At 35.7% G+C, this 27,613-nt stretch overlaps 1 protein-coding gene across 6 annotated transcripts in view; it reads left to right on the top strand.

Annotated features, from left to right (window-relative positions):
• Nucleotides 1–27,613, top strand: part of COL12A1 (collagen type XII alpha 1 chain) — a 121,961-nt gene that overhangs the window by 67,799 nt on the left and 26,549 nt on the right. For all 6 annotated transcript variants that reach the window (XM_063724866.1, XM_054557760.2, XM_063724864.1 and 3 more), the window contains 24 exons: nucleotides 70–209; nucleotides 451–583; nucleotides 691–711; nucleotides 1,446–1,588; nucleotides 4,169–4,298; nucleotides 5,035–5,174; nucleotides 5,610–5,739; nucleotides 6,952–7,094; nucleotides 8,055–8,184; nucleotides 8,803–8,945; nucleotides 10,607–10,736; nucleotides 12,563–12,682; nucleotides 13,762–13,908; nucleotides 14,662–14,778; nucleotides 14,939–15,085; nucleotides 15,629–15,703; nucleotides 17,718–17,857; nucleotides 19,686–19,809; nucleotides 19,973–20,116; nucleotides 21,612–21,776; nucleotides 23,096–23,134; nucleotides 23,231–23,369; nucleotides 25,409–25,551; nucleotides 25,840–25,949. In XM_063724866.1, coding sequence (XP_063580936.1) covers nucleotides 70–209; nucleotides 451–583; nucleotides 691–711; nucleotides 1,446–1,588; nucleotides 4,169–4,298; nucleotides 5,035–5,174; nucleotides 5,610–5,739; nucleotides 6,952–7,094; nucleotides 8,055–8,184; nucleotides 8,803–8,945; nucleotides 10,607–10,736; nucleotides 12,563–12,682; nucleotides 13,762–13,908; nucleotides 14,662–14,778; nucleotides 14,939–15,085; nucleotides 15,629–15,703; nucleotides 17,718–17,857; nucleotides 19,686–19,809; nucleotides 19,973–20,116; nucleotides 21,612–21,776; nucleotides 23,096–23,134; nucleotides 23,231–23,369; nucleotides 25,409–25,551; nucleotides 25,840–25,949 — 2,993 coding nt within the window. The remainder of the gene's footprint in view (nucleotides 1–69; nucleotides 210–450; nucleotides 584–690; nucleotides 712–1,445; nucleotides 1,589–4,168; nucleotides 4,299–5,034; nucleotides 5,175–5,609; nucleotides 5,740–6,951; nucleotides 7,095–8,054; nucleotides 8,185–8,802; nucleotides 8,946–10,606; nucleotides 10,737–12,562; nucleotides 12,683–13,761; nucleotides 13,909–14,661; nucleotides 14,779–14,938; nucleotides 15,086–15,628; nucleotides 15,704–17,717; nucleotides 17,858–19,685; nucleotides 19,810–19,972; nucleotides 20,117–21,611; nucleotides 21,777–23,095; nucleotides 23,135–23,230; nucleotides 23,370–25,408; nucleotides 25,552–25,839; nucleotides 25,950–27,613) is intronic.

Below are 27,613 nucleotides of genomic sequence, written 5' to 3'. Positions count from 1 at the left end.
TTTATTATATTAAATTGCATTTGTAGCTCACATTCAAAAACTTAGTCTGCTTGCCTTTTCTCATGATAGGACCGGTGCCAGCCCCAACAAACCTAAAGATTACTGAAGTAACATCAGAGGGTTTCAGAGGGACCTGGGATCATGGAGCTTCAGATGTGTCTCTCTACAGAATAACCTGGGCACCTTTTGGAAGCTCAGATAAGATGGAGGTAGTTAACTCTCTTTATCTTTCTCTCTGTCTTTCATGTCCCATTTAATTTGTAGGGAAGCTTACTTTAAAGAAGTATTACTCTTGTTGTCAATAAGCATTTATTGACATTTGAGCTCATGACATGCATCAGAGCAGGAGGAACATCTGGCTAAATAATGTAAACAAACTGCCATTGAGTGTGTGTGATATAAGTGGAGACTTACTTTTGCGTGGGTATGTTTTTGTCCTCTTTCTCCAAGACCATCTTAAATGGAGATGAAAACACTTTGGTGTTCGAAAACCTGAACCCCAACACCGTCTATGAAGTTTCCATTACTGCCATCTATCCTGATGAGTCAGAAAGTGATGACCTGATTGGCAGTGAGCGCACACGTAGGTGTTTAGCTTTCAAATACGACATTGATATTTTAAAGTTAATTTTTTAAAAATAGGGCTACAGCTATATTAGTAATGTGTCCCCAAATTCTGTTTTCTTTTAGTGCCTATCTTAACAACACAAGGTAAGAATTTAATTTGATGAATTGTTTGAATGAATAAATAATGAATGAATGTATAAATGAAAAGTACCGTAAGATACATGATAAATAGGTCATCTGCTTTTAAATCCTAAGATGTTCATTGAGAACTCGTTTAGGTAGGCTTTTCTTGAAAAACTTTGCTTTGCTACTACTTGTTTTGGAGTGTATTGATCAGCTTGGGGTGCCATAACAAAAGATTAGACTGGATGGCATAAATAACAAATTTATATTCTCACAATTCTGGAGGCTGAGAAATCCAAGACCAAGGTGCTATTCAATTCATTTCTGGGTGATGGCTTTCCTCCTGGCTTACAGCTAGCCAGCCCCTTTCTCAGTCTCTCTCATTTTCTCACTCTCACACGGAGGAGAGAGAGAGAATAAACTCTCTCACGTCTCTTCTTACAAAGACTAATCCCATTATGGCAGCCCCACCCTCATGACCTAATCTAACCCTAATTACCACCCAAAGGCCCCATCTCTAAATACCATCATATTGGAAGTTGGAACTTCAACATGTCACGTTTGCAGGGACAGAAACAAAATGAAAGTCCATACTAAGGAGTCATTTAAGAATCAATAACCATTTTTATTAAAGGGACAAATTTAATTATAAACCCAGAGGCATAGAATTCTCTGATTGCCTTGGGAGCTGTATATATTTTAGGGCGAGGCATTGTTCTGTCTGCTTACTCTGTTTTTCAACAATCTTCTTTCAGCTCCCAAAAGTGGCCCACGAAATCTTCAAGTGTACAATGCAACATCTAACAGCTTGACTGTTAAGTGGGATCCTGCTAGTGGTCGTGTGCAGAAATATAGGATCACTTATCAGCCTTCCACAGGGGAAGGCAATGAGCAAATGGTAATTTTTTAATAAAAATTATAACTTGGATAAATTCTACCCATTTCTCTTCAAACTCTTTTTCCCCCTCAGTGTTTAGTTAGTCATACTTACTTTTTAAGGGATATTAAGATTTATTGCATTGGATGGAATAATCTGACTCTTTAGCTGGCACTCCACGTGGAATGCCATCATGGAGACTCAATGGATGTTCTCATGAGAGATGATAGCTGTTCTTCATCATAGCCCCAAAGCATGAGGCATGTGCTTCAATGCATCCATAGTTCCTTTAAAAACTATTAGTGCTGGATTATCCATGAAGATATCCAGATAGTTTCTGAGTCTATGTTGACCTTCCATTCCTCTCTCTAACTTAATCAAGTGCTGAAAGTTTGCTAAACTTACGTAGAATGTTTATTTTCTATTTATCTCATTTCCCTCTGTTTTTTGCATGTCATTGGGTGTCTTCTAGATCTGGTGTTCCTAGATGTGGGAGCCTGTTAACCTAATTTACACTGTTTTTCATTTTTCTATTATCCAAATGGAGGTCCCCAAGAAAGATGGTAGGACCAGAAACTCAGTCTTCATCCTCTTTCTCTTCCTAGTCTTTCCCTATTTAATAGAACCTTTGTCCATTTTACCTCCCTTACTTTAGTTGTCTGGTTTTGGGCTTTCTACAACTTTGCCTTTTGTGAACTATGTAATTAGAACTGCGTGTATTATCCTAGGTCAGGCAGCCTCATGATTTTTACATAGGTATGATTATGTTTTCTGATTCATTTCAAAATAAATCTCCAGTTTTGGTGAGGTACAGAGTTTTATTGACTTTTTTGGCTGTAATATTTTCTTATATAGCCTTAGAGACACATGTGTTATTAACCTTTAATCATCTGACTTGCCGAGCTCAAGCAAATGGGTCATTTCTCTGATCAGTTTAGAGGTATTAGGCAAGGTAGGAGTTGGCATTAATCTAAGGTGTGTCATTAAAGATCTCTGATACTACCCAGTAAGTAAGCTTAGCTGAATCAGAAACCTTCCCAACCCTAGTGTGATTTTGAGTTGGTCTTTTGAGGCTTTTATGGCTCCAGTCTTAGGTAGTATGATGCATTTGGACTGAGAATTTGTCTGTTTTAGGTAAATAGATTATCATTAATAAACTTAATATCAACTGTAATCAATAGACTTTTATATGAAAATAAGATAAGACAAATTAGATGGACTGATATATTAATTTCAGAAACAGAACTTTTTTTTCTGTGGCATGCCAGATTTCGGTAAAACTACAAATCAGGAGAAGCTTGTTCTTAGCATTTCCCATCTTGGGGGCATTGATGTTCCGGCTGCTTCTCCTAAGTCTCTTTTACTGTCTTTCAGCTGTTTGTTATCATAAAGAGTCTCGTAAACTTATCATCTGGAAAGTATGACACCCTTAAGCTTTGTTAGTCTTTGGGGTACTTGGATTTTAACACTAGTCCGTGAAATCATGAAAATGATGAGTAACTGATGCTAGAATTATTTTGGGGAGCTGGATGGGAGAGGTAGGTAGATGCCCCTCTGCTTACTCGTAAGGGCAGTTCTCCTAAGTAGGCTTTCAGATTTGTTATGTATTAGGTTTCTATCAAAATGGCTTATACTAGTATTGATACTTTTCTCTCATAACCTCAAATATGAAATTTATTAAAATTAGCCATGGTAGTTCAGTTTGTCCATATTGAGGATGACGACCATGATTCACTGGGTTTTTCTCTGGAATTCAGACTACTTGAGTGGATGGGTGCTAAGTTGGAAACATCTGGTTTGTTCTAGCATCCAGCTATCTACATGTGCACTCATTTTGGGCAGTGTGCCATTTTCATGCGATTTTAATTAGTATGACATAAACATCTGAATTCGGTAGACTGTTAATAAATTGTACAAATTTTCTTTCAACAAGATAGCTAGATGGCTTTAAGTAATGAATAAAAACTTTAAGCTCCATAATTAGAGTAAATTGAAAAGCTTCATACCACAGGGCTGGTATCATGGAGACAACTGGAAACCCCTGATTGAGTGTGGCCTGGCAAAAGGTCTGGTCATGTCATTAACACAGCTAAGGCTGTTAGAGTGACAGTGTTCTTGGGGGAAACACCAAGAGCTTTATACTGTATGCTGAATCATTTTAATGTGTTTCTAAAGCAAATAAAAACATCTGTTAAAAAAGTAAGAGTAATATTAAGTGGTGTGGAGCCTCTAAAATTATGCAATTCTTTGATATCTTAAAGTCCCTTTGTAGCTCACTTACGATTAATTCCCCCCCTTTTTTTTTTTTGAAGAGTTCTGTGAAATGTGTTTTGGATGAAATTTTGCAGTGCTGGTGGCTAGCAAGTTGAAATAGCTTTTTGGGGTCACCAGTTTAAAGCTTGGAATCCTTTTTATGATTTGAGGTGCATATTTTACATTTGAAGTTATACCATAAGATGTATGTTAAACCTTTACCGTGATATGTAATTCTAGAAATTGACAAGGGTCTCAAACAGCTTCCCTGCAGAAAGAGCTTTTTCTAACAGATTAGTGAGATGGAGAGAGCAAGGCTAATACTTACTAAGACCCTTTTTACTCAAGACCACAATAGGAGGACGGCAGAACAGTGTGGTCCTGCAGAAACTGAAGCCAGACACTCCTTACACTATCACCGTATCCTCTCTGTATCCTGATGGTGAAGGAGGTCGGATGACGGGAAGAGGCAAGACCAGTAAGTGAAACCCAAGTTCCTATAGCTTCTTTAATAGCTACTATTAGAATGGAATCATCTCTTTATTTGGAAACACTGGGGTGACACAAAGTTTTACTAATATTTAAAAATTCATTTAGAAATAATATTAATAGTTTTTTCTTTTTTTTTTGAGACGGAGTCTTGCTCTGTTGCCCAGGCTGGAGTGCAGTGGCACAATCTTGGCTCACTGCAACCTCTGCCTTCTGGTTTCAAGTGATTCTCCTGTCTCAGGCTCCTGAACAGCTAGGATTACAGGCGCACACCACCACACCCGGCTAATTTTTTATATTTTTGGTAGAGATGGGGTTTCACCATGTTGGCCAAGCTGGTCTTGAACTCCTGACCTCAAGTGATCTGCCTGCCTTGGCCACCCAAAGTGCTGGGATTACAGGCATGAGCCACTGTGCCTGGCCATATGAATCGTTTTTAACATCCCTGCTTGGAATTACTTGTCTCTATTTGTGGAGAAAGATGTTACTTTCTAGGATAGAAAGGTGCTCTAAGACCAAAATGTCTTGTGGATAGATGAGACATATGCATCAGACTGATGCAGACACAGTGTGTGTCGTTTATTCACTACTTCAACAAATGTTTGTGCGGTGCCTGCTATGTTCTAGGGTGCCTAGAACGTATCTAGGGAGATATCAGTGAATCTGTGTTTCATGTGTGCTTGATTGTTAGCACTATACTGTGACGGGATTTCTGTGCATTTCAGAACCTCTAAACACTGTAAGGAACCTGAGAGTGTATGACCCTTCTACCAGCACCTTGAGTGTCCGCTGGGACCATGCAGAGGGAAATCCTCGTCAGTACAAGCTCTTCTATGCACCAGCAGCAGGTGGTCCAGAGGAACTGGTAATTATTTCTTGTAGTAAAAAATGCTAGTTTGTTTAAATGGTAGCTGAGTGATTTAAAAGTGGAACTGAAGGAGTTAACCAGTTTGCTTTAGAGCTGAAGAATTTCATAGTCATTTAGTAAGACTTGATAGAGGGTAAATAGTTGATGCCTTAGATCCTGGGTAACAGAGGGATTGTGGCCAGGATTCTTACCCCCGGCCAGGGGAAGAAGTGGCCTTTCTGGGAAGTTCTAAATGGGGAGTATTGGGTGGCTGGACGGGTATAGGGAAATATGTAACCTCTTGTAACAGGTCATGTGGGGGCACATTATTACATCCTAATATTACAGAACCTACTTTTTGACTTGGTCTTGAGTTGGTATTATGTTATTTGAATTATTATTTCTTTCACAAATTTTTCAAGTCAATGCTTTATGTTTTATTAAAATCTTTAGGTACCAATCCCCGGGAATACCAATTATGCCATTCTTAGGAATCTCCAGCCGGATACCTCGTACACTGTGACAGTAGTTCCCGTTTATACTGAAGGTGATGGGGGACGCACATCAGATACTGGAAGGACATGTAAGTAATAAAGCCAAAAAATTAATTTTTCATCATAAATGTTGCTTTTCATTATAAAGGCCATAAAGGCCCATTAAAGAGAATTAGGAAAGTTCGGTGTGATAGAATTAAAAACATAAAAACTAGCCATAGTTCACCTTCCTATCACCAAATGTTAATATTTTGTGTGAAATAACAAATTTATAATGGCATCTTCTTTTGAAATAATTTCAAGATTTGTAAAGGTGTGTATAATCATCAGTATACTACTTTGCTTAATCTCTTTCACTGACAAAAATTCATTGAGCTTTGCTTTGTGCTTTATAAATTGTTGTGAAGGACTGTTTATAATTGGCTTTCATAGTGCGAATTGTTGAAATCTGTTGGGCACATTACTTAATTTCACATGTCTTTGAGTTGTTTGTCGAAGTGCTTTTTTGATCTTGAAATCTGTATGCTTTCATTTAGGAAGCAGTTTATAGTGGTTTCACTGTTTTTTTGTAGTATTGCTTAAAGGCTTTTGTGCAGATTTAGAAATATTTCTTTGGCTTTAAAAATATACTTGCTGATAGTTAAAAGGAAGCAAGCATGAATGTCTTCTTTTGGTAAAAGATTAGTGGTCTAGGAAGATGAAGTTATTGGTTAAATTAGAGTTTGGAATTCATATATCAATTTAATTGGTAGGTTTTTCTAAGTTCCTATTGGGGCAGTTAATTGAGAACTGGGTATATCTTATTTTTCTCTCCTTTTGCCTTTTTTATTAATCACAAAAATATTGAGTAGCAATTTGTTAAATGAAGAAGTAATGAACGGTTGAAACTAGTTGACTGAATCAGATGGGCTTAATAGCTGTTGTCAGATTTTACTTAGAAGGCAGACTCTTAAAAAATGTCTCTTCTTCCTCTCTCCATTACCTATGTTAGAAAACTGAAACTACTTTTCCTAATTTTTTCCCTATCCCATGACCCTTTATGGCCAATCCAGTTCCACCACTTTTATTAGCTTGTTTTTATTGAATACAATGTTGCTTCCTTATGGACAAAGGCCATACTTGCTAACTTTAACTAAATTTGGATTTGGAGAGTTTTAATCTGCCTTTGTGTGTAGGTAATTAGAAATGTAAAGAAGATAGCATTTTATCCTGTTACAGAATGTAGGTTCAGGAAAAGTGATACAAAAACTTGAGATATATAGACAGACTTAAAAAATAGATGTTGGCCTTCATTTCCTCAGTGATGAGAGGACTGGCAAGAAATGTCCAAGTATACAATCCTACACCTAACAGCCTCGATGTTCGCTGGGACCCTGCACCAGGACCTGTGCTGCAATATCGCGTTGTGTATTCTCCTGTGGATGGCACAAGACCCTCAGAATCTGTAAGTAATTTTGTCATGGAAACTGCATTTCCTGATGAATGTAGTCACATGTTTGTGTCATGTTTGATAGCCTGGGAGAACACAAACCACAAACATGCCAGTGTATAATACTTAAATTATTGTTTTTGATGACTTGAGGTAGGTGTATTAATTATAGGGTTAGTAAGAATAAAAAGAATTTTGGGAAAATGTGAATTAGCTGGATGAGTTAAAAACCCCAGTAATAAATGTAAATCATTGCTAGACCTTGTCAATATGTCTTTGTTATGAAAATAGTTTAAAGTTAACCTTCACTGGTTCTTACAAATTGCCCAATTCATCTTTAATTCATAACATTATTCAGTTTTGTAAGTAGACTAACAATTTAGGAATCAGAAATTGCTAATTTCAATAAGCACAGTATCAGAATACCTAAGGGAAAATAAATTTATAAACTAATTTGACTTATAGTCTTTGCAAAAATAAACAATGTTGACAAAGATAAACAAATGATTAACAATATATGCACTTGGTAAGAACATTGATTTTCATGTCCATGTATGGTAGGACATATTAAGACAACTTTATCTGTATGTATTGTATGGAGTCTCTATTTCAACACAAAATCTCCCGCACCACAAGTAAGAGTCCCTATTCTTGTGTATTTAACATGCAGGACGTTTTTCGGGGAAATATCATTAGCCTTGCATGTTATATTTGAGAATCTTTATAACAAACATAAATGGAGATAACTGAAGCTACTAAGGGTCAAGGATGAGGTCACTTTTTTTGGAAAGGGAATTTCTGAGGACAAATTTTGTTTAATGATATGGTCTGGGTAGATCTTATGGAGAAGCACAGTTGGCTTCTGATGTGTCTGGGCTCAACATTTTATTATAAATACTATTGTGATGACTAACTGAAGACTTGGTAAGCATTCGAGTTGTTGTCAGGCAGAATTCGGCATTTTCTCCCCTGCAGATAGTGGTGCCAGGAAGCACGCGCATGGTGCATCTGGAGCGGCTGATTCCGGACACACTCTATTCCGTGAACCTTGTGGCTCTGTACTCGGATGGAGAGGGAAATCCCAGCCCTGCCCAGGGCCGAACGCGTGAGGCAGAAATCCTTTCTCCATTCCATTCCCTTGTAGCTAGATTGGCAGGGCTTCTCTGATTGAGTGAGTGGTGGGAGGGGGGTGGTGAGAGATGGGTGCTTTCTGCCTGGGATCCCCTACATTCACATTCCAAGTGAAAACATTGGGTCTGTGACTGTTGTTTGTGTGATGTGAACTTCTTCTGTTCGTGTTCTCATTTGGGACGTGAGTTAAGGAGGGGTTTCTCCCCTTTTTCCCCTCTTCTACTCTGCATCTTCCTTTTTTCCCTCTTTCTACTCTGCAGTGAATCTTCTTACCAAATGGGGACTTTGGAAATGTGAGGGTTTAGTCTTTATGTTTTATTGAATAGATATAGTTATAGTGGTTAAAATAATTCCCCTTTTTCCTAGTCTACCTTTCAAAGCTAGCTCTAGGTCACTGAAAGTTCAGCATGTAACCATAGCTCTGAAATACACTGTTTATGATTTCACATTAAAACCATAAATGTGTATTTTATTATATGGGAGGAAACATCTGAGTGAATGGTGAATGAAACACATGCAAGCAACCTCCTTAATCTGACCTAGATAATGCTCACAGGCAGGCAACAGACTCTATTGTATTTTATTTATTTAGTACCACGGAGTGGACCAAGGAACCTGAGAGTCTTTGGTGAAACAACCAATAGCCTCTCGGTAGCCTGGGATCATGCTGATGGGCCAGTTCAGCAGTACAGGATCATCTATTCTCCTACTGTTGGTGATCCAATTGATGAATATGTAAGTCTGATACTCATTTATTGGCACATTTTATCATCTTAGCTGAATGGACAGTGAAGTTAAACTTCTTTAGAGGTACGCTGTTAGTACAGTTGAGTCCTTGATAGTCACACTTTATGGTCTCTGACATGACTTTGGGACCACCCAAATGTGCTTACTTAGTCTTTCTGGCCTCCCATACCACAGAGAAGCAATGTCTTTGGGCTCATTTTTATTCTAAAGACAGATAGAAAAACTATCTTACTGCATGATTAACTGAACATTTCTAACCACCTAATGACACCACAGGAACCAAGTTTAGTGAAATATGATACCTATCATTCTGGAATGTCTAAGTTAATATTCAAATAATATATTTATCCAAATCTTACCCTTTCCTCAAATCTAATTCCTCTACAAGGTCTCCCTTAAATATTCCAGTGTTAATTGATCTCTCTTTTCTTTAAACTTAACATTTTGTGGTACACTTTGGTTTTGGAATATACATACTCTCCTATTAGCGTCAAACTTTTTGAGTGTCATAGTTTGTCTTTCCAGAACCAGATTCAAGTTTCTGGTAGCTTCCTCATAGCCCTCACTATGCACATCCATTTGTTATGAGTGGAAAAATGGAAAAACTAACTACTTTATTTGAAATTTAGTGATTAATTTCTGTGATACGTTTGCAGAATATTGCACAAGATGTTGATTGTAAATTAGGTCTGTGGTTTGCCATCTTTTTACCACATAGATCGTCTTAGATAATTTTCCCTCCCTGAGCCCCATGTGATGAAATATTTCATCTACTGGAACTTGATATAGTAACCTTTAATTCAAGTCCCTATTTTTATTAATAAGAAACACATGTAACTACCATTTATAGTTTCTGATCAAAATGAGATAAACGTACTACTACAGTTAGTTTGCCAAAGCAGAGAAACTCATGGTTAGTGTTTGTTCAGCCTTGCCATGGACAAATATGCAATTTCCCTTTACTTTCCAAACACATTAAAAATACAATTTATCATTTGTAGTTATAGGACTCCAGGCCAGGATTCACTGGCATACCTTATCCATGTTGTTTGTAGAAGCAAAGCGTAGGTTTAGAAGAGAGATTGAGATGTCTGGTTCATTTCCTCTTTGAAGAGGTAGTTGAATGTATTCCCATCTGTTTCAGCTAATTAGTGTCAGCCAAACTGATATTTTTGAGGCCAGAAACTTAGTCAATTTTTGCTCACCAGTGGATTCTCAGTAGCTAATACCTGTCCCACTGTGCCTGGTCCACAGTGGGTACTGGGTACATATTTGTACATGAAAACGGAACATGTGATGATGAGATCTGAAGGAAACAAACTTACTGCTGAGTGCTGGACTACTCAGTAAGGTGTTCTGAAACATACATGGCATTGCTTTTAATACAGTTTTCTTCAAAGATGTTAAGTCACATGGCTGTTAAGTGGCTGATCTGGGATTTGAACCCAGAGCTGTCTGACTCTAAAACCACTCTCCTATGCTGCAGAGAAGAAGTGAAGATAGTTTGTCTTGTCATGAGCATTGTGCAACAAAAATAAAATGTGAAAAAAACTACTATTACTGTTTATGGGAATACATAAAACAATATTGTCTTTTGATCTGGAAGTCTTCTAGATGGTAATATATTTATAATTTAACTTCCTCTATAGACCACAGTCCCAGGCAGAAGAAACAATGTAATACTGCAGCCCCTGCAACCTGACACTCCATATAAAATTACTGTTATTGCTGTTTATGAAGACGGAGATGGTGGCCATCTAACAGGAAATGGAAGAACTGGTAGGTGTTTTGTACTCCATCTTTTTTTTTGCTTTGAAATTGTCAGTATCTTAATGTTGCTTTTATACCTTTTAAAACCTTAAAATTTTATGTTTACCAATACATCTCAAATACCACACTAATATTGTATTATTTTTATTAGACATTAAATTTTGTCAAAATGATGACATGTGAAAGGAGTTTGTTTTTAACTTTTTAAAGGTCCACTAAGAGAAGAAAAAGAAGACCATCCACATATTTTTATTTGCTTAAGATAGTTTTATTTCTTCTTTGGAAAACCATTGCATATTCTCTGAATAATGTTTCAACTGGTATGGTGTCAGTTAAGGCTATAATTGTTAAGTCAATATAGTATCAGTAAGAAATATTCCATTGTGATTGAATCTTAAGTCATAAATACAGAAGTGAGATGATCAGCAATCATTTTCTGTCTACAAATTTAGCTTTTTCTAAAAAAGAAAAATGTATTTTTTATTGTACTAAGCAATTTACATAGAATTATTAATGTTCAGACCCATTTTTACACTATACTGGTGGTAATTTCTTAGGGTTTAAAAATTCTCTAACGTGGTTGCTTGCTACAGTCACCTGAGGAGCTTTAAAAATACTTATGCCTGGGTTCCACTCCCAGAGATACTGATGTAACTGTGTGAGGTGTGGGCTGGACCTGCTGATGTTCGAATTAATGTGCAGCAATGGCTGAGAGCCACTAGTTTAGCATAAAGGTAGGATGAACTCTAGATCTGAGTTTTGTTACTGGTAGATATTTGCATTGCTGTTTTACACTTCATTCACCAAAAATCTACTTAAGTAACATGACTTCAGGTGTCTTTCTGCAGTCACTTGCCAAAAGTCTTTTTGTGCTTAAATGATCTTGACAACATTACAGAATTTGAAGAGGTGACATTTGAAAGCTCCTAGGGGAAAAGCAGGACTAGAGTTGACTCAGCTCAGTCTCTCAAGGTCAAGAATCTGTATTTATTGATATTGTTGTCTACAGGACTGAGTCAATGGAGACTCACATGACTCAAGATGATTTTAACAACCTCGCTTTTTAAATTTTCTCAGATTTTAGACTATATTTTGGGACTTTCCTGGGGAAAATGGCTTATTTCAGAATTTCATGCTTATCAAAGTTGATTTTTTTAAACTAGATCTTGGATTTTCCAGGAAGGGCCAAAGTCATGTTTTGTTTCTCTTATGAAAAAGAAGTTTTTCAAGTTGGATTTGTTATTTGCACAATGCTGTGAATAGTAAACTCAGCAACTACTTAACATGCTACCTGAACAGCATTGATTTTATAAGTTGTGGGCTTGGGGGCAGTATCTCTGGAAGCTTAAGGATTTATTCTAGGTAATGCTGGTGGAGGATAGAGAGGTACAGGGAAAAAACATTATTAGGTAGCTGGGTGGTTTTGGGCAAATAATATCTTATGTATTTGATGAACTGGTTGGACTAGATAGTCTCTAAATTGCTTTCTGTTTCCAACAATCTGTAATCTATGACATTCTAAAAAGGTTTAAGATCTCTTTCATTTTCTATAATCCTGAGTCATAGAACATTTCCGCTCTGGATACTGCTTCCTGCTGAGAAGGCTGTTCTGGAAATCACTAGTTCTTGAGTCTATTTGAGTTGCTGTTTAAATTTGGAAAACTATTAAGCATTTTTTGAATACTTCAATGCCTTTTAATTGTTTTCTGGATGAAGACATTATGGGATATTATGAAATTGCTCCCATTGGGCTTTCCTACTGATACTTTTAAAGTTTTGTGCTCTCCCTGTGTGCCAATAAAAGGTCAGTAATGTGTGTCAATGTTTGTTTTCAGTGGGACTCCTTCCTCCTCAGAACATACACATCTCTGACGAATGGTATACAAGATTCAGGGTGTCCTGGGATCCTTCACCCTCTCCAGTTCTTGGATATAAAATAGTATATAAGCCAGTGGGTAAGGAAGTGCCTTTGTCATCATAGAAATGCTTTGGAGGGTTATTTGCATATGAGGGTATTTTCTCTTTCATCCTCCACTATTGGGTTCTCCTGAGAGTTCAGATCACACCAAGTTTCCTGTAACGAAAGGCAATGTTTTTGGCAATAATATTTTAAGCCAATCATCTAAAGTACCATCGTTATTATAGGTGTAGATGAGATTCTTATTAAATGTCATGATTAAAAAGTTTGACTTGGTTCATAAAGTTGCACAAATCAAAGATGGCTGTCTTCAGACATCCTATATGATCATGAAATAATGCATATTCCATCAATATACCTCTGTGGTTTTCCCACTATGCCCAGGTATTATTTTATTTTGGGCATAGATTCCATGCAGCTTATTCATGACAGCCTTGCTTTCAAATCCCCTCTGAAAATTAGTATCCTAAATTAGTATCACCTTGATTAAATTATTTGTTATTTTTGTTTTAATATTCTGTCTGTATTCTTAGAGAAACTGGAAGAAAAATGCAAATTTGTTAGGGCATCTTCCATATATCCAGTAACAGTATGAACTAGAAAAAACATGAAAGAGAGATGGCAAGATAAAGGAAGTAAAATTTGAACCTATGTAAGAAATAGAAAGAGAACTTAAAAAAGAAAGTGGGATTGGTAACTGAGGACTTTAGCAGCCAAAGTATGTGGAATGAGGTTCAAGACAGAAATTCTTAGATCATCTCTACAATAAATGAAAAAGTGTCAATTGAACACCTACTATATGCAAAACACTATGTTGGCAAAATAGGGGTTGAGAAAGAAGCTTGAGAATTCATTCACTAAAGAAACATTGATTATATACCTACTATATTCCAAATACTGTGCTATGCTTTGAGAATAGGAGGGTGAAGAATTCAGTGTCTGCTTATGGTTTCGTATTTGCCATATAATGTAGCATGTGCCCCAGTGAGTAAGTGTATGAGGACTATGGAATTAATGGTGTTCATAATACCCTTTGACTATAAGATCTTTAATTTTAAGCAAAATTTCATGCTAGTGATGGCATGTTTCTGTGTATTTTTGTGGTTGTTAATAAAGGTTCCAATGAGCCCATGGAAGCCTTTGTTGGAGAAATGACATCATATACCTTACACAATCTCAATCCCAGCACCACCTACGATGTGAATGTTTATGCTCAATATGATTCTGGACTCAGTGTCCCCTTGACAGATCGAGGCACTACATGTGAGTCATGGATATTTTCATAGTTGTGAGAAAAACCATAGTAGAAATTACCAGGTCAGCCTGTTTTAATTTCCTGTTTCTGAACATATACATGTTTCCTCAGCATTATGTAGGCAGGCTATTTTGTGTCTGGTTAGACAAAATACCTATTCAAATACATAAATATTATAATTGAGTATATAAAAATGTATACGGTGAGAAATTTGTGTATTTCACATAAAATATTATATTTTGAATTTTAAAAGATAAAAATTATAGAAATTGTCATTTTATCCATGAATGACCTGTAAAATTAGATCTGTGATGCTACTTAGTTCTTCTTGACATTTGATACTAAGATATATATTACCTAAATCCATTGATTTAATTTGACTTAATTATTGAATCATGATTAGTGATTCAGTCCACAGATATATTTTAATGTCACCATTGCTTTGATAACTATTTAACGACTTAGCAGATAGCCTTTTAGAAATTGTTTTCATTATTTTCCATGAGATGTTTTGGAAATTCTTAGTTTTGAGAGGGACTATATGGAATTTCCTTTCCTTGAAAATCAGTGAAAGAAAGGGGGGTCTATTTTGGCAGTACCACATTTTCAAATATGATACATGTATGTTTCTTATAAGGAAACATAATACAATTTTGAACTTTTTTTCAGCCACAGTGAAAGTTTGAAAATTGTGTTATGATTAAAAGTACAGTTTTTGCCTTAATTTACAAAGTAAATCTCTTTCTTTCTTTATTTTGTAGTATATTTAAATGTAACAGATCTGAAAACTTACCAGATTGGGTGGGATACATTCTGTGTCAAATGGTCACCTCACCGGGCAGCCACCTCCTACAGGCTAAAACTAAGCCCTGCAGATGGTATGTGTATAAAAAAGAAAAAAATGATCTGGAGCATGTAGTGGAAACATTTTAAATTTCAGTAAAGAAGATGCCATTTTGTTTATAACAATGATATATAAAATTTTCTTGAAATATAATTGGTAATGACACTGGCATTTTCCTTTGTTGTCATAATCAGGAACAAGGGGACAAGAAATTACAGTGCGTGGATCAGAAACCAGTCACTGCTTCACTGGCCTTTCACCAGACACTGATTATGGCGTCACTGTTTTTGTGCAGACACCAAATCTCGAGGGACCAGGAGTCTCTGTTAAAGAACATACCAGTAAGTTTTTGAGGAATCTGGAAAGCTTTCATAAGGCTTTAGAATAGAATGCTCTAGGTAAGGAGGACTTAAGTGAATCCTGTGCAGGTACCTCTCTGCAGGGGTAGCAATAATGATGGGATGATGGCAGGTTCCTGAATGTGGAGTCTAAAGCTGGTTCAGGACCTTTTTCTGTAGCAATTGCAAGTTGTCCCTGTTATCGAGTTGGTGCTACTTTGAGGAAGGGCTAAAGGAGGGAGAGATGGCTCTCGCTGAGAAGCTGAATTCATATTAGTGACTTTTACTCATTTGGCCCTATCTGAAGGCCTTATATTTTCCCATTAGATCTTTATTTTCTGTAGCTGTAGTGGATGTTGAGTGACTACCAGTGTCACCAAATTTGGATGGAATAAAATCCCCAGCATGTCAGTACCGATGACAATGGTGTCTCATTTTGTACGACTTGATTTGGTATCCAGGATTTAAATTGCTCTTAAAATTTACTTTCTGGGATATCAAATGTGTACATGGTGTGTTTTTATAATTATTATTTTTAAATTTTAGCTGTGAAACCAACAGAAGCCCCTACAGAGCCACCCACACCTCCTCCCCCTCCCACCATTCCACCAGCCCGGGATGGTAAGTACAGCTAAATAGGCAATACGTTCAGCTGATAGGGAGTTACAGACTTCTTATTTATGCTGCATGTGCATCATTTACAATTAATATAGAACATTTCTGATTTATTATTGCTGCTGAAGAGTTTTTAGATTGAAAGAAAGGATTACCAGTAATTTGTTTCTCTCCATCTCTGGGCACATTTTAGTGTGAATAAAATCAGTCGTAAATTATTCCAGATCTTCAGTTGGAAGTCTGTTTCCTCAGTTTTACAGATTTAGGTCTTCCATGGTCCACAGTTACATGGTGGACATTTCTTTCTGCTAGCTGCTGGCATCAGTAAGCACTGTGAACCCTTTTGGCTATATTTGCAACCTAAGCCCTGAGGCTGTTGGCTTTAAAATTCCTGATGTCCAACCTGAGAAGTTCCCTGGATTATACAAAGCTAAAAAATTTTCCATTCACCAAAATTTGAAAGATAATTGTAACTTGCAGTGAACTGGTAAAACAACATACTGATTTATTAAGGTTGATCTCTCAGCATTTGAGGGCAATTCTTTAGCACTTTGTCAAATTAAATTTAAGTTAAATAACTACTGGATTATTCTTTTCTCATATGCTGTTTCCAGCATTTAATAGAAAGCATTTCAGATTTTAAATATATTTCTATTTTATCTTAGAAGGTTGTAGAATGTTACAACTTTATTAAACCTATTATATAAGTAAAATTAAAAATTAAAAGTATATTATTGTAGGGTAAAATATTGATGAGTTCCTTTAAATTAGATATAGAAAGAAATTCAGTAAATAATCTTGGTTTAAAAACAAGTTTTTTCTTTTTAAATAGGCTTTATCTTCTAGAGTAGTTTTAGGTTCACAGCAACATTGCAGGGATGACGCAGAGATTTTTCATCTCCCAGACAGACTGCCTTTCCCCACACATGCCCAGCCTCCTCCACTATTAACATCCCATATCTGAGTGATACATTTGTTACAACTGATGAACCTACACTGCCACATCATCACCACCCAAAGTCCATAGTTTACATTAGGGTTCACTCTTGGTGTTATACTTCTATATGTTAAGTTTTTATAAACTAAAATTTTGTTAATTGTTTTTGGAATTTTTTCTTAGCCTCCAAGTCTAGATATTCAAATAAAAATCTTCTTCTTTCCTACATATGATTCTAGTGGCTTAATTTAAATTTTACAAAGGACTTGGCCGGGTGCCATGGCTCACACCTGTAATCCCAGCACTTTGGGAGGCTGAGACAGGTGGATTGAGACCATCCTGGCCAACATGGTTAAACCCTGTCTCTACTAAAAATACAGAAATTAGCTGGGCAGGTGGCATGTGCCTGTAGTCCCAGCTACTCAGGAGGCTGAGGCAGGAGAATCGCTTGAACCTGGGAGGCAGAGGCTGCAGTGAGTCAAGATCATCGCACCACTGCACTCCAGCCTGAAGACAGAGCCAAGACCCTGTCTCAAAAAAAAAAAAAAAAAAAAAAAAAAAAAAAAAAAAAAAAAAGGGACTTATTTGCATAGTCAGTCAGTCTTTAATAATTATATTCCAAATCTCCAAACTTTTTCTTTGATTTCTCCTCTCATTTGTTGTTCAAAACTACTTGAAGAGTTCCATTAGGTAAGATTGTATCTTTGCATAATGGATCTAAACAAATGGAGTAATTCCAGAGCAGGTATTGAGGGTCCCCCCAATGCTTCTTAAATTTATTGTGCATGTGAGTCATCTTATTGCTGCTGGTACTGATTCAGGAAGTCTGGGGTAGGACCCAAGATTCTGCATTTCTTTTTTTTTTTTTTTTTTTTCTTTTATTATTATTATTATTATTATTATTATTATTATTATTATACTTTAGGTTTTATGGTACATGTCTAACAAGCTCCCAGGCAGTGCTGTTGCTGCAGAACCACACTTTGCGTAGCAAGGTGTTATACTGCATTTTCAATTATGTGATTTCATTTAAATGAAAGAATTCATGAGATTTGGGGCTTCCTCTGCTTTCTTTTTTTGCAGTATGCAAAGGGGCCAAGGCAGATATTGTGTTCTTGACTGATGCCTCTTGGAGCATTGGGGATGATAATTTTAACAAAGTTGTAAAATTCATCTTCAATACCGTGGGAGGCTTTGATGAAATCAGTCCTGCCGGGATTCAGGTGAGTGTCATTCCACCAGTGGCTACTCATTTGTGATGTCTTGCCTTTCCTTTGAACTTCTCTTTTTAAGTAAAAGGTCTTTTCAATATAAACTCTGTTTTGACCTTCTCTTAGTTGCTATTTCTTTTATTCATGTATTTTTGGGAGGGAATTGGGTGTAAATGATAAATAAATAGAAAAATAAATGTTCCCTTAGTTTTTATCTTTGGCTAGATAATATTCCTGTTGGAGAACTTAGGGGATTCTAAGGGACTCTAACTTCCTGCTTAAAACTTCCAACCATGACACATTTCTATAGAAGTTCATCCAAAGTTCTGGATATTAAATTCTTTGTGATTGTCATGCCCTGTGAAGTTAGAAGAATCAGTGATAAACAGTGACTGGAGTGGGTGTGTGGAACTTGCTGCCTCTATCATTACTTCGTAGATAATTACCTTGACCAGAAGAATGTCCATTGTTGAGCTAAAGCATATTTCATTTGTTTTTTTAAAAGGGTAACTACCAATTATCTTGCTCTGAAATCACTCCAAATATATTTGTTATACTGAAGTACTTAGAGAAGTTTATATTTCCATAAGGGGCCTCAAAGAATAAATCATCATGTAACCCTAACACAGTTAAAAGACCCAATTAAAATTTCACCCCCTCTGGTGAGATTCCATGATGGCTTTACCCATTCCGTGCTTTCGAAGTATTTTGTCTATATTGCTGCATTACAACAAATATCACTTCATATTGTCATTAATTGTGTGACTCTCTTCTATCTAATCTTCTATCTAAATCATTGACTACTTAAAGCAAGAGACTATCTTTTTAAAAAGCAATTCTCTCCTCCTTTTCTTTCCCATTTCTTTGGTGAATTTTCTTCTTTATTTTGGCAGTTTGATCATCATTGTGGCATCATGAAAATAAGATATTTTGAAATAAGCGACAAACAATTTCATCAACAAAACTTGTCCTCTTTTATGGAATAGTAGTATACTAAATTTCAAATCCTCAAATAATCCTCTGGACATTGATCCAACCCAAGAAGAGTAAAAATTCACCCGAGTCATATTCTTAATTTAATGTGATTATATTCTTAATTTAACCACATTAATTCAACAAGCAAGCTTTTTTTCATCCTTTTAGGAATTTGTATTTCTAACAAAAAGTACTGATCATATTTTATTAATGTCTATGTACCAGTTACTTTGTATACAGGATTATTTAGTCTTTAAAACAATCCTAGAAGGTAAGTATAGTTATTCTCATTTTACTGATAAAAAAATCCATTGTCACATAGCTATTAAATGCCAGAGCTAGGATTTGAACCCAGCGATTCCTGAGTACAAAGTCCGTACTTTTTCCACTAAATCCCATTTGCAATGAGTTTGTGATGAGGGATGATTATAATCACACAGGTGACATTTTTGTATTGCCATAAAGAACGGATATAGTCAGTGGGAAGTAGCAGTTGGCTGAGTCAACTGTTTAACCAACATTTGGATTCGAGATGGTATGTTCTCATGTCTAATCCTGGGATCTCACCACTCCCCAGCTTTATTCATCGCTTTCTATGTCCTAGAGAAAGGCACAACATGAAGATAGTATATTTTCATTATTAATGTCAATTATGACAATTTCATTGAAGATTGAAAATTAAAGAATTTAATGAGACAAGTGCAGTAGGTGTTGTAATATTAGCTATAAAGAGCTTACAATATTCTATCAGGTCTGAGATACTTTTTACACCCCCCTGCTTTATTCTGCAGCTAGAGAATCATTTGAAGATTGAAACATAAAATTAGATGACTTATGCTCACTGCCAAACCACATTTTCCTTCAGGTTTCATTTGTGCAATACAGTGATGAGGTCAAGTCTGAGTTCAAGCTGAATACGTACAATGACAAGGCCCTAGCCCTTGGGGCCCTCCAGAATATTAGGTACAGAGGAGGAAACACAAGAACAGGTATGTGTATATGTAGACCTTTACTCTCCAAGCACTTGTAGTGGCAGAACTGAGTGTATTATCTCACGCTAATGTCCAGATTCTTATCAGTTGGGCGTGACTAATGGCATTTGGGTAGTTTTCACTGAGATGACACTAAACTTTTCCATGCCACATTCTGTAGGCAAGGCCCTCACGTTTATCAAGGAGAAAGTCTTGACTTGGGAGAGTGGCATGAGGAAGAATGTCCCTAAGGTGTTGGTTGTGGTCACAGATGGTCGGTCCCAGGATGAGGTCAAGAAGGCGGCTTTGGTCATCCAGCAGTCAGGCAAGCACATACATGAATTTGATTGCACTTACAATTTTAACATTTTTATATGTTCACAAATGATTGCAAAAGACTAAATTTGCTGATGTTACTTTATTGTTTCTGTTTCACTCTGCACTGTATACCTTCGTAATGCTAGTTTATATTTAATTATGGAATGGTTTGCAACTGCTCAAAAATGACATGGGGTATTCTTTGTATAAGATGTGGTTCAGGATTGACAAGGGGCAAACCACATTTTTCCATACTGGCTGGAAGGCTACAGAAAGCAATGGTAATGAGATGATGCTAGAGCAGGCTTCCTGCCATAGCAGAAATGAATCTTGATATTGCTTCCTGTGCAAGGAGAGAAAAAAGGAAGCCTTTAGCTTTAGCACATCTTTGCAGATGCGGACTTAATGAGTGCTAAAAGATACGTTGCAAAGAAGGAGTATTGAGGTCTTAGGGAGTCATCTCTGGGATAGATCTTGCCAATCAAATATACTGAGAGCCTCCTGGTAACACTGTTCTTTGGATTAGTTATTTAAGATCATTAGAGGTGAAAGTAGATCTTTCCAATACTTGCATTAACAGCCCCGCTACCCTCTGCTGTCCCAAGCAAAGTCTAAGGTGGATATATTTTTAGAGAGAATCTTATGCATAATTTGTTGTAGTAAATTATAAAGTAATTACATGGAACTTGTCATCTGTACATGCATGATTCTTTGGCTAAAATTATGAGTTATGATTACTGCTAAGTCATACTGTCTTTTTTTCAATAGAGGTTTTTCTTGCTGATCTTTTATAAAATGTATTGCCATTATGTTATACACCTTACACAGATTTCTGCATGTTTGTGACTCCTGGTAGATTTAAGTTTGGGCTTATAAATATTTGCTTCTCACATTACCTTATTTATATCTAAATATATTTCTAATTCCTTATATAGCTTTTTTCCCCCGACGTCAAATTTAGCTTTTGGAATGAAAAATGTGCTTATTTGTCATAGCCTAAATTTGCTTATTTGTCATAGCCCATCTGTTGCCAGTGAGAGTTGTAGATTCCATTTTCAAGATGGCCAGAGTTCTGCCTTTGAGCCTGAGTTTCCTGAGAAAATCAGTTTCAAGAACCCAGATTTTAAAATAAGCCCATTCTTGACTTCTGAGTCACATAAGCTTAAAATATTAATGGCTGCAGAACTCATGTGTGTATCAGGACTGTGGATCTGTGGAAGGCAGTGTGCACCACATGAAGTCTTTCTGCTATTAAAATCTTCCTACTTGAATTGTTGGGATTTTATCTTAGGAAATCAAATTAAATGAATTCTTTAAACCAGAAAATAGAAAGACCTGGAAAAAGTATGTATTTATTAGAGAGAGTTCATGTCAAATAAAAGGACTTGCTGCATACATTAAGAAAATACAGCATCATTTCTGATAAGAAATTTTTTGCATTGTTCTAACAACAAGGACAGAAAAAGAGATACGTGATTGATTCTATAAATGCTACTTTGCAGGGTTCAGTGTCTTTGTAGTTGGTGTGGCTGATGTCGACTACAATGAGCTTGCCAACATTGCCAGCAAACCAAGTGAACGGCACGTGTTCATTGTGGACGACTTTGAATCTTTTGAGAAGATCGAAGACAATCTTATTACATTTGTTTGTGAAACTGCCACTTCAAGTAAGTCACAGTCAACATGGATCTATAACCTCACTTATTCTGAAAAATAATTACTTAGTAGACAATTCTATATCCTTTGTGGGATCAAGTCTGTGCATAAATAGATCCTGGGATCCTGAAGAATCACTGTTCCTATTGCGATCATGCTAAATGTGTGCTTGTCAGAAATCCATTTTTAGCCTTGAATATGTAATTTCCTTGTGTGGAAATAAAGTGTTTTAATATATCCCTTTCCCACCACCCCAATGCCTATGACATTTGGTTAAATTAATCTCAGCCTCAAATTGCATATATAGGGCGTTTCTGTGAGATGAAGGTTTTCCCCATTAGTAATCAATTGGTATTTGTTCTGTCAACATCCGTGCTTCAAGAGAGCAATGAAGAAAAATGGTTCCTCAGAAATTCAGTTGGTTCCCATTTGTTTGTTTGGGTTTAGATTTTCAAGTTCTGCTTTTTAACTACAGTGAAGAACCAAAAATTGATTGTTTAAGTCGATTTATTCTTATCACCATCCATTAACACCAATTCTTGGGGAATAGGTTATGGAGGCAATTAATCCTCCATAATTACCAGGAGGCAGTTTATCCTACATAATTGATCAGGGATCTGGACTAGCCACAGACCCCTGATCCTAGACAGGGCTATGCTTTACAAATATAATATTCCCCTCCATTAAACATTATTTTAAAAACAAGAACTCTGGTTAGAGTAAACAAACTTTGTTGGTTTACTATGAAAATTTATGCTGAAGTTTGGAGTGGAGCTGCACTGGTGAAAGTGAGTAGGGGGCTGGAGTGGTTTCTCTTCTTTCTGTTCCAAGTAGACCTGGATGCAGCCATCTGGTACCCTCAGCTCTGAGAGGTCCAGAGCAAAAACTACTGCACGCTTGTTACTGTTACATGGTGTTTGGTAGCCAGTGTGAGGCTTGGAGACTTGGCAGAGAAGAGGGTTGGGGATGGACAAGCTCCTTCTACCTTTGCAGAAATCTAAAATTCCCTGGGAAGGAAGTTCTTTAAATCTATTGAAAAATGTGAAAAATTCCTCCCGTAATTCTATTTTATTATTTTTAAGAGTACTGTAAAAGTCCAACTGGATTGGAGAATGTTAGGGAAATATTTGTTACACTGGTTAATACTATAATTTCTCCTACACATAGGAAATGTACAAGAAATAATGTATAAAATATTAAATTGAGAAGTTATTTTAATAAATGAACAATGTCATTTATTACTTGAAATACGTTCATTGCTACTTTCTGTGCATATATAATTTATACATTGTGTTGGTGAATCATACTTAAAGAACACTGTACATTGCAGGTTGTCCTCTCATTTATTTGGATGGCTACACCTCACCAGGTAAGCATTTATACTTTGGGACTAATTTGTTTCCAGATTTAAGCAATAAAATTATTAAAATGTACTCCATTTAATATTTTCTTTTCTGATGTAAAGGGTTTAAGATGCTTGAAGCATACAACCTGACAGAAAAGAATTTTGCTTCTGTACAAGGAGTATCTTTGGAGTCAGGGTCTTTCCCCAGCTACTCAGCTTACAGGATTCAGAAGAATGCGTTTGTGAATCAGCCTACAGCGTAAGTATGACAACAGGAGGTTCTCCTTTTCTTAAGACCTGCAAAAAGTTCTTGGAATATTTGCTGACTTCCCAGAATCCTGGAACTTTAGAATTGTCGGAAGACTGCTTATGGATGACCCTGATTGGTTTTCTTAAATACAGTTAGGTTAATTGTTTCTGGGTTACATAGTTGTTTGCACACAGAAGACTAAGACTCAGGCCTCGTTATTGCCAGATCCAAGAAGCTCATGCTGGTAACAGATTACTGACCGTTTTGAATTTAAGGCTAGAAAAGCTGTTAAAACAGGAAGGCAACTTAATATTTTGAACATCGCTCCCTGTGGTGCAGAATACTGGATGGAATAAGTGCAGAATGAGAGCATTCTTTTTAGTGTTTCAGACCTCTAGAAAATGAAAGGTAGTTTTTCTTGTCCATGATCAGACACTTGCCATTTAGTTTTTATTGGCTGATGCTCTAGCAATCTGTTGTGTAGCTGTAGATGTTATTTTGCTTCATGAATGTTTGCACCTGAGTATGACAACTGAAATCTGTATTTCTTATTCATTAAAATGAAAACTTTTTATGCTGAAAAATATGTTTGCCAATTTATGGAAAGAAAAGAACAATGAGAAATAAAGGTATTGTAAGCTCAGGACAGGGTCAGGAATGATGTCTGAAATATGAAATGCTCTGAGAAAGCTGATGGAAAATTCAGACTAAAACCAAAGCTAATTTATTTTAAGAGGCAGAGATTGTGTTGTTGTAGTTTGACCACATTGTGAGTCTCAAACTCCTTTAATGGTTAACCATGTTGGCTCGGAGTTCTAGGTTTTTCAGTGAACGTAATACCCAGTGTTTAACTCCTCCAGTCAGCTCACCATATGATTTCTACATTTTAACTTATGACAGCCTATTGTTTTCTCAAGCATCAGAACTTTTGGCTGAAAGGAAAGAAACATAAATACAATTACATAATTTTTTCATAAGCACTAATTAAGGAAGGAGAAAAATGGGCTAGGTGAGAGAGACGAGTTGATGTGGAGAAAATATTTTTAACATAGAATATTATAAAGATAGTTCTTGAACATATAAAACACATCACATCAGCTTACCCAGAGCATATGTTTTAAAAGCAAGATGGCATTAGTGGTGTGGTATTAGGACATGAAAGCTTTGTGTCCTCTATCAAAATTCATGGAGGAATAGCTTCTTTTCTATGAGCTTATTATCTGGTTCTTTTTCTTACCTTCAGGGAGAAAGTGTTATTAAATGTTCTCAGATAGAAAACCATCAATTTCGCTTCAAAGATTCCCCCAGAACAGTGATTGACTAAACTCTGGAGGGACACATGGGACCAATTTTTTGTTTTTTGTTTTGTCTTACAGCTGAGGGCCAAGAAACATTTCCTTTCAATTAATTCACATCCTTTTATCATCACTAAATGTTTGCACATGTATATGGCCTTCACATTTAAAATGGATTTTGTTTTTGGGAACATATGAGCTCTGGGGTTGATTTATTTGATTTCAGGGGAGAAATTTGGAAGTGTAAAAATATTACTGATAGGGAGGGAGAGAGAAATTAAAACCTTAAGCCATTTTATGATCTCATACAGCTGACATTGGAAATTAAGTATATTTAGTAAGATTCATTCTCGTTAAATGATACCCATAGTCATAATGTTTATCATTCTAAAATTATCATATAATTTTATAATACTCTGTGTCTAGAAAAATTAGTTATTAATAGTAGGATAAAAGACTATTTTGTAATTTCCCAGACTTTTGTGACTTTATCAAATTAGAAATAATCGATTATAATTTACATAACTGATCTTTAGTGCTTGTTCTTTTGATGTGCTTCCTAAATTTTTCTCCTTCTAAGGAGAAGTCAGAAGGAGCCAGATTATTATAAACAGCCTCTAATACTACCCATATGAGATTCTGGTGCAAAGATTTAAAAGAGTAGCTGTTCTTGATGTTAAAGCAATCAATCTTTCTTTCTTCCTTTCTTTTTTTCTTTCCTCTCATTTTTCTTTCTTTTGTTTTATACAACAGAGACCTACACCCAAATGGACTCCCTCCTTCATACACGATTATATTATTATTCAGACTTCTCCCAGAAACTCCCAGTGACCCTTTTGCAATTTGGCAAATCACAGACAGAGACTACAAACCACAAGTTGGAGTGATTGCAGATCGTAAGAATTTTTATCTTAAGGCACATGCATACTTAGTTTTGATTATGTTTTTCTTTTCTCTTTTAAAAAACTTTCTGAATATAGACTATATATATATTTATTTGATATATACTTTTATGTTTGAACTTTTCCAAGTATAACACATCAGTAAATATCCTAATTGCATTTTATCATAACTGAAATTATTATATTTTTAAAGAAATCTCTCCAACAAGAATTATTTGCTAATACTTTAAATAAAAAGTATACAATGCATATGATTTAATAACACTTTTATGTTGATTACAGCTTCTAGCAAGACGTTATCATTCTTTAACAAGGATACAAGAGGCGAGGTGCAAACTGTTACATTTGACACAGAAGAAGTAAAGACATTATTTTATGGAAGTTTTCATAAGGTAAAAACATCAGATTATTTGAGTCTTATTTCTAGAAAAAAATATAAAACAAATTTATTATTTATTAAAATGTCATGTTAAATTGTCAGAATTATAACTATGTCTTTTAAAAATAAAATCTTATTTTAGAGAATTTGGTTAATTCAAATAATATTTAAAATAAAAAGAATATACTAATCAAGAGACAACTAGTAACATTTTGATATATTTTTAATGCTTATTTCTTTTTAAAATTTGAATCATATAGTATATATAATATTATCCACCTACTTTTCTGCTTACCATTTGGTTATGAATCTTTATGTCATTTAGTTTGAAAAGCTTAATTTTAGTGGATATTTTAATTGATAATATTTCTTCTGCTTGCTTTTTATTGAAAAGTACAAACATGCCAGTGAAATGCAGAAATTGATATTTCTTCTGCTTGTATTTTATTGAAAAGTACAAACATGCCAGTGAAATGCAGAATAATTATTTTTATCAATCCAAAAGTTATCAATATCTAACAAAATAATTAAGATAAATGTTTATGAGATTAATTTTTATGTGAACACACTTATTCCTTAAAAACACAATTCTCTAGAAAATCTTATTAAAAGTTCTAAGATGCATTCTAGGAATTGTCTGTTCTTGATTATCTTAATCAATTTTTTTATGTCAACATCCAGCAGATAGTGGAAACTTTTTTTTCAGGTTTCTAAAGGACAATTCATTGACAAATAAGAAGCACTTCTTACTTAGAAAATACTGAAGTTAGAAGCATTAGAAAGAAAAAGAACGATCTAGGTTAGGAATGGAGGTTAGGAATACACTTTTTAAAAAAACTTCTATTTTAAGTTCAGGGGTATGTGTGCAAGATGTGCAGGTTTGTTATATGGGTAAACATGTAATGGGGGTTTATCATACAGATTATTTTGTCACCCAGGTATTAAGCCTAGTATCCATTAGTTATTTTTTCTGATCCTCTCCTTCCTTTCACCTGACACCCTCTGATAGGCCGCAGTGTGTGTTGTTCCCCTTTATGTGTAGGAATTGACTTTTTAATAGTATTTCTTCATCCATTGGATTATGTTAACAGGAATACCAGTTGTTGAACAGATGCTTTAAAATTTCTCCAGTGTGGTATGTAGAAAGATTAGCCCTTATACATAAAACACAGATGTTTCCAGTTCAAGCTGATTCTCAAGTGAAAATTGAAGAAATTTCTTCTACCTGAGTAGACTTGGCAGCATTTCTTACTGTTTCTACTCCTGAGGAATCTTGCTTTCTTTCCAGAGTGTTGTTCTTATTCATTAATCAGATTTTTGATAAGGATGGTAAAGGACTCTCCTCACTAAGCTCAAGGAAGCTTCAATGTACATATTAGTGATAACAAAAAAAAAAAAAGGAAAAACAAAAATCCCTGAGTACAATCGTATATCTACTTAAAGGTTTACAGACCTCCATAGTGAAATGCAGTAAAATAAATGCCTCATCAGAAAAGCAAGTTCTAGTTTAGCAAGTGTTATTGGCTTCAACTGATCCTTATCTGATCTTAGATGTTGAATCTGGCAAAGGTCTTATGAACTTTTGTGGCTCAGTGAAACTTACATTTGAGTAACTTGCTAAAAAGGACTATTTTTATTTTTCCTTTCATAAGCACTGAAGATATTGAGAATCTTATC

Source organism: Pongo abelii, chromosome 5, assembly GCF_028885655.2.
Source record: "Pongo abelii isolate AG06213 chromosome 5, NHGRI_mPonAbe1-v2.0_pri, whole genome shotgun sequence".
In the NCBI taxonomy this organism is placed as follows: domain Eukaryota; kingdom Metazoa; phylum Chordata; class Mammalia; order Primates; family Hominidae; genus Pongo; species Pongo abelii.
The sequence above is the reverse complement of the archived record's forward strand: the minus strand, read 5'-3'. Positions and strand labels throughout refer to the sequence as shown.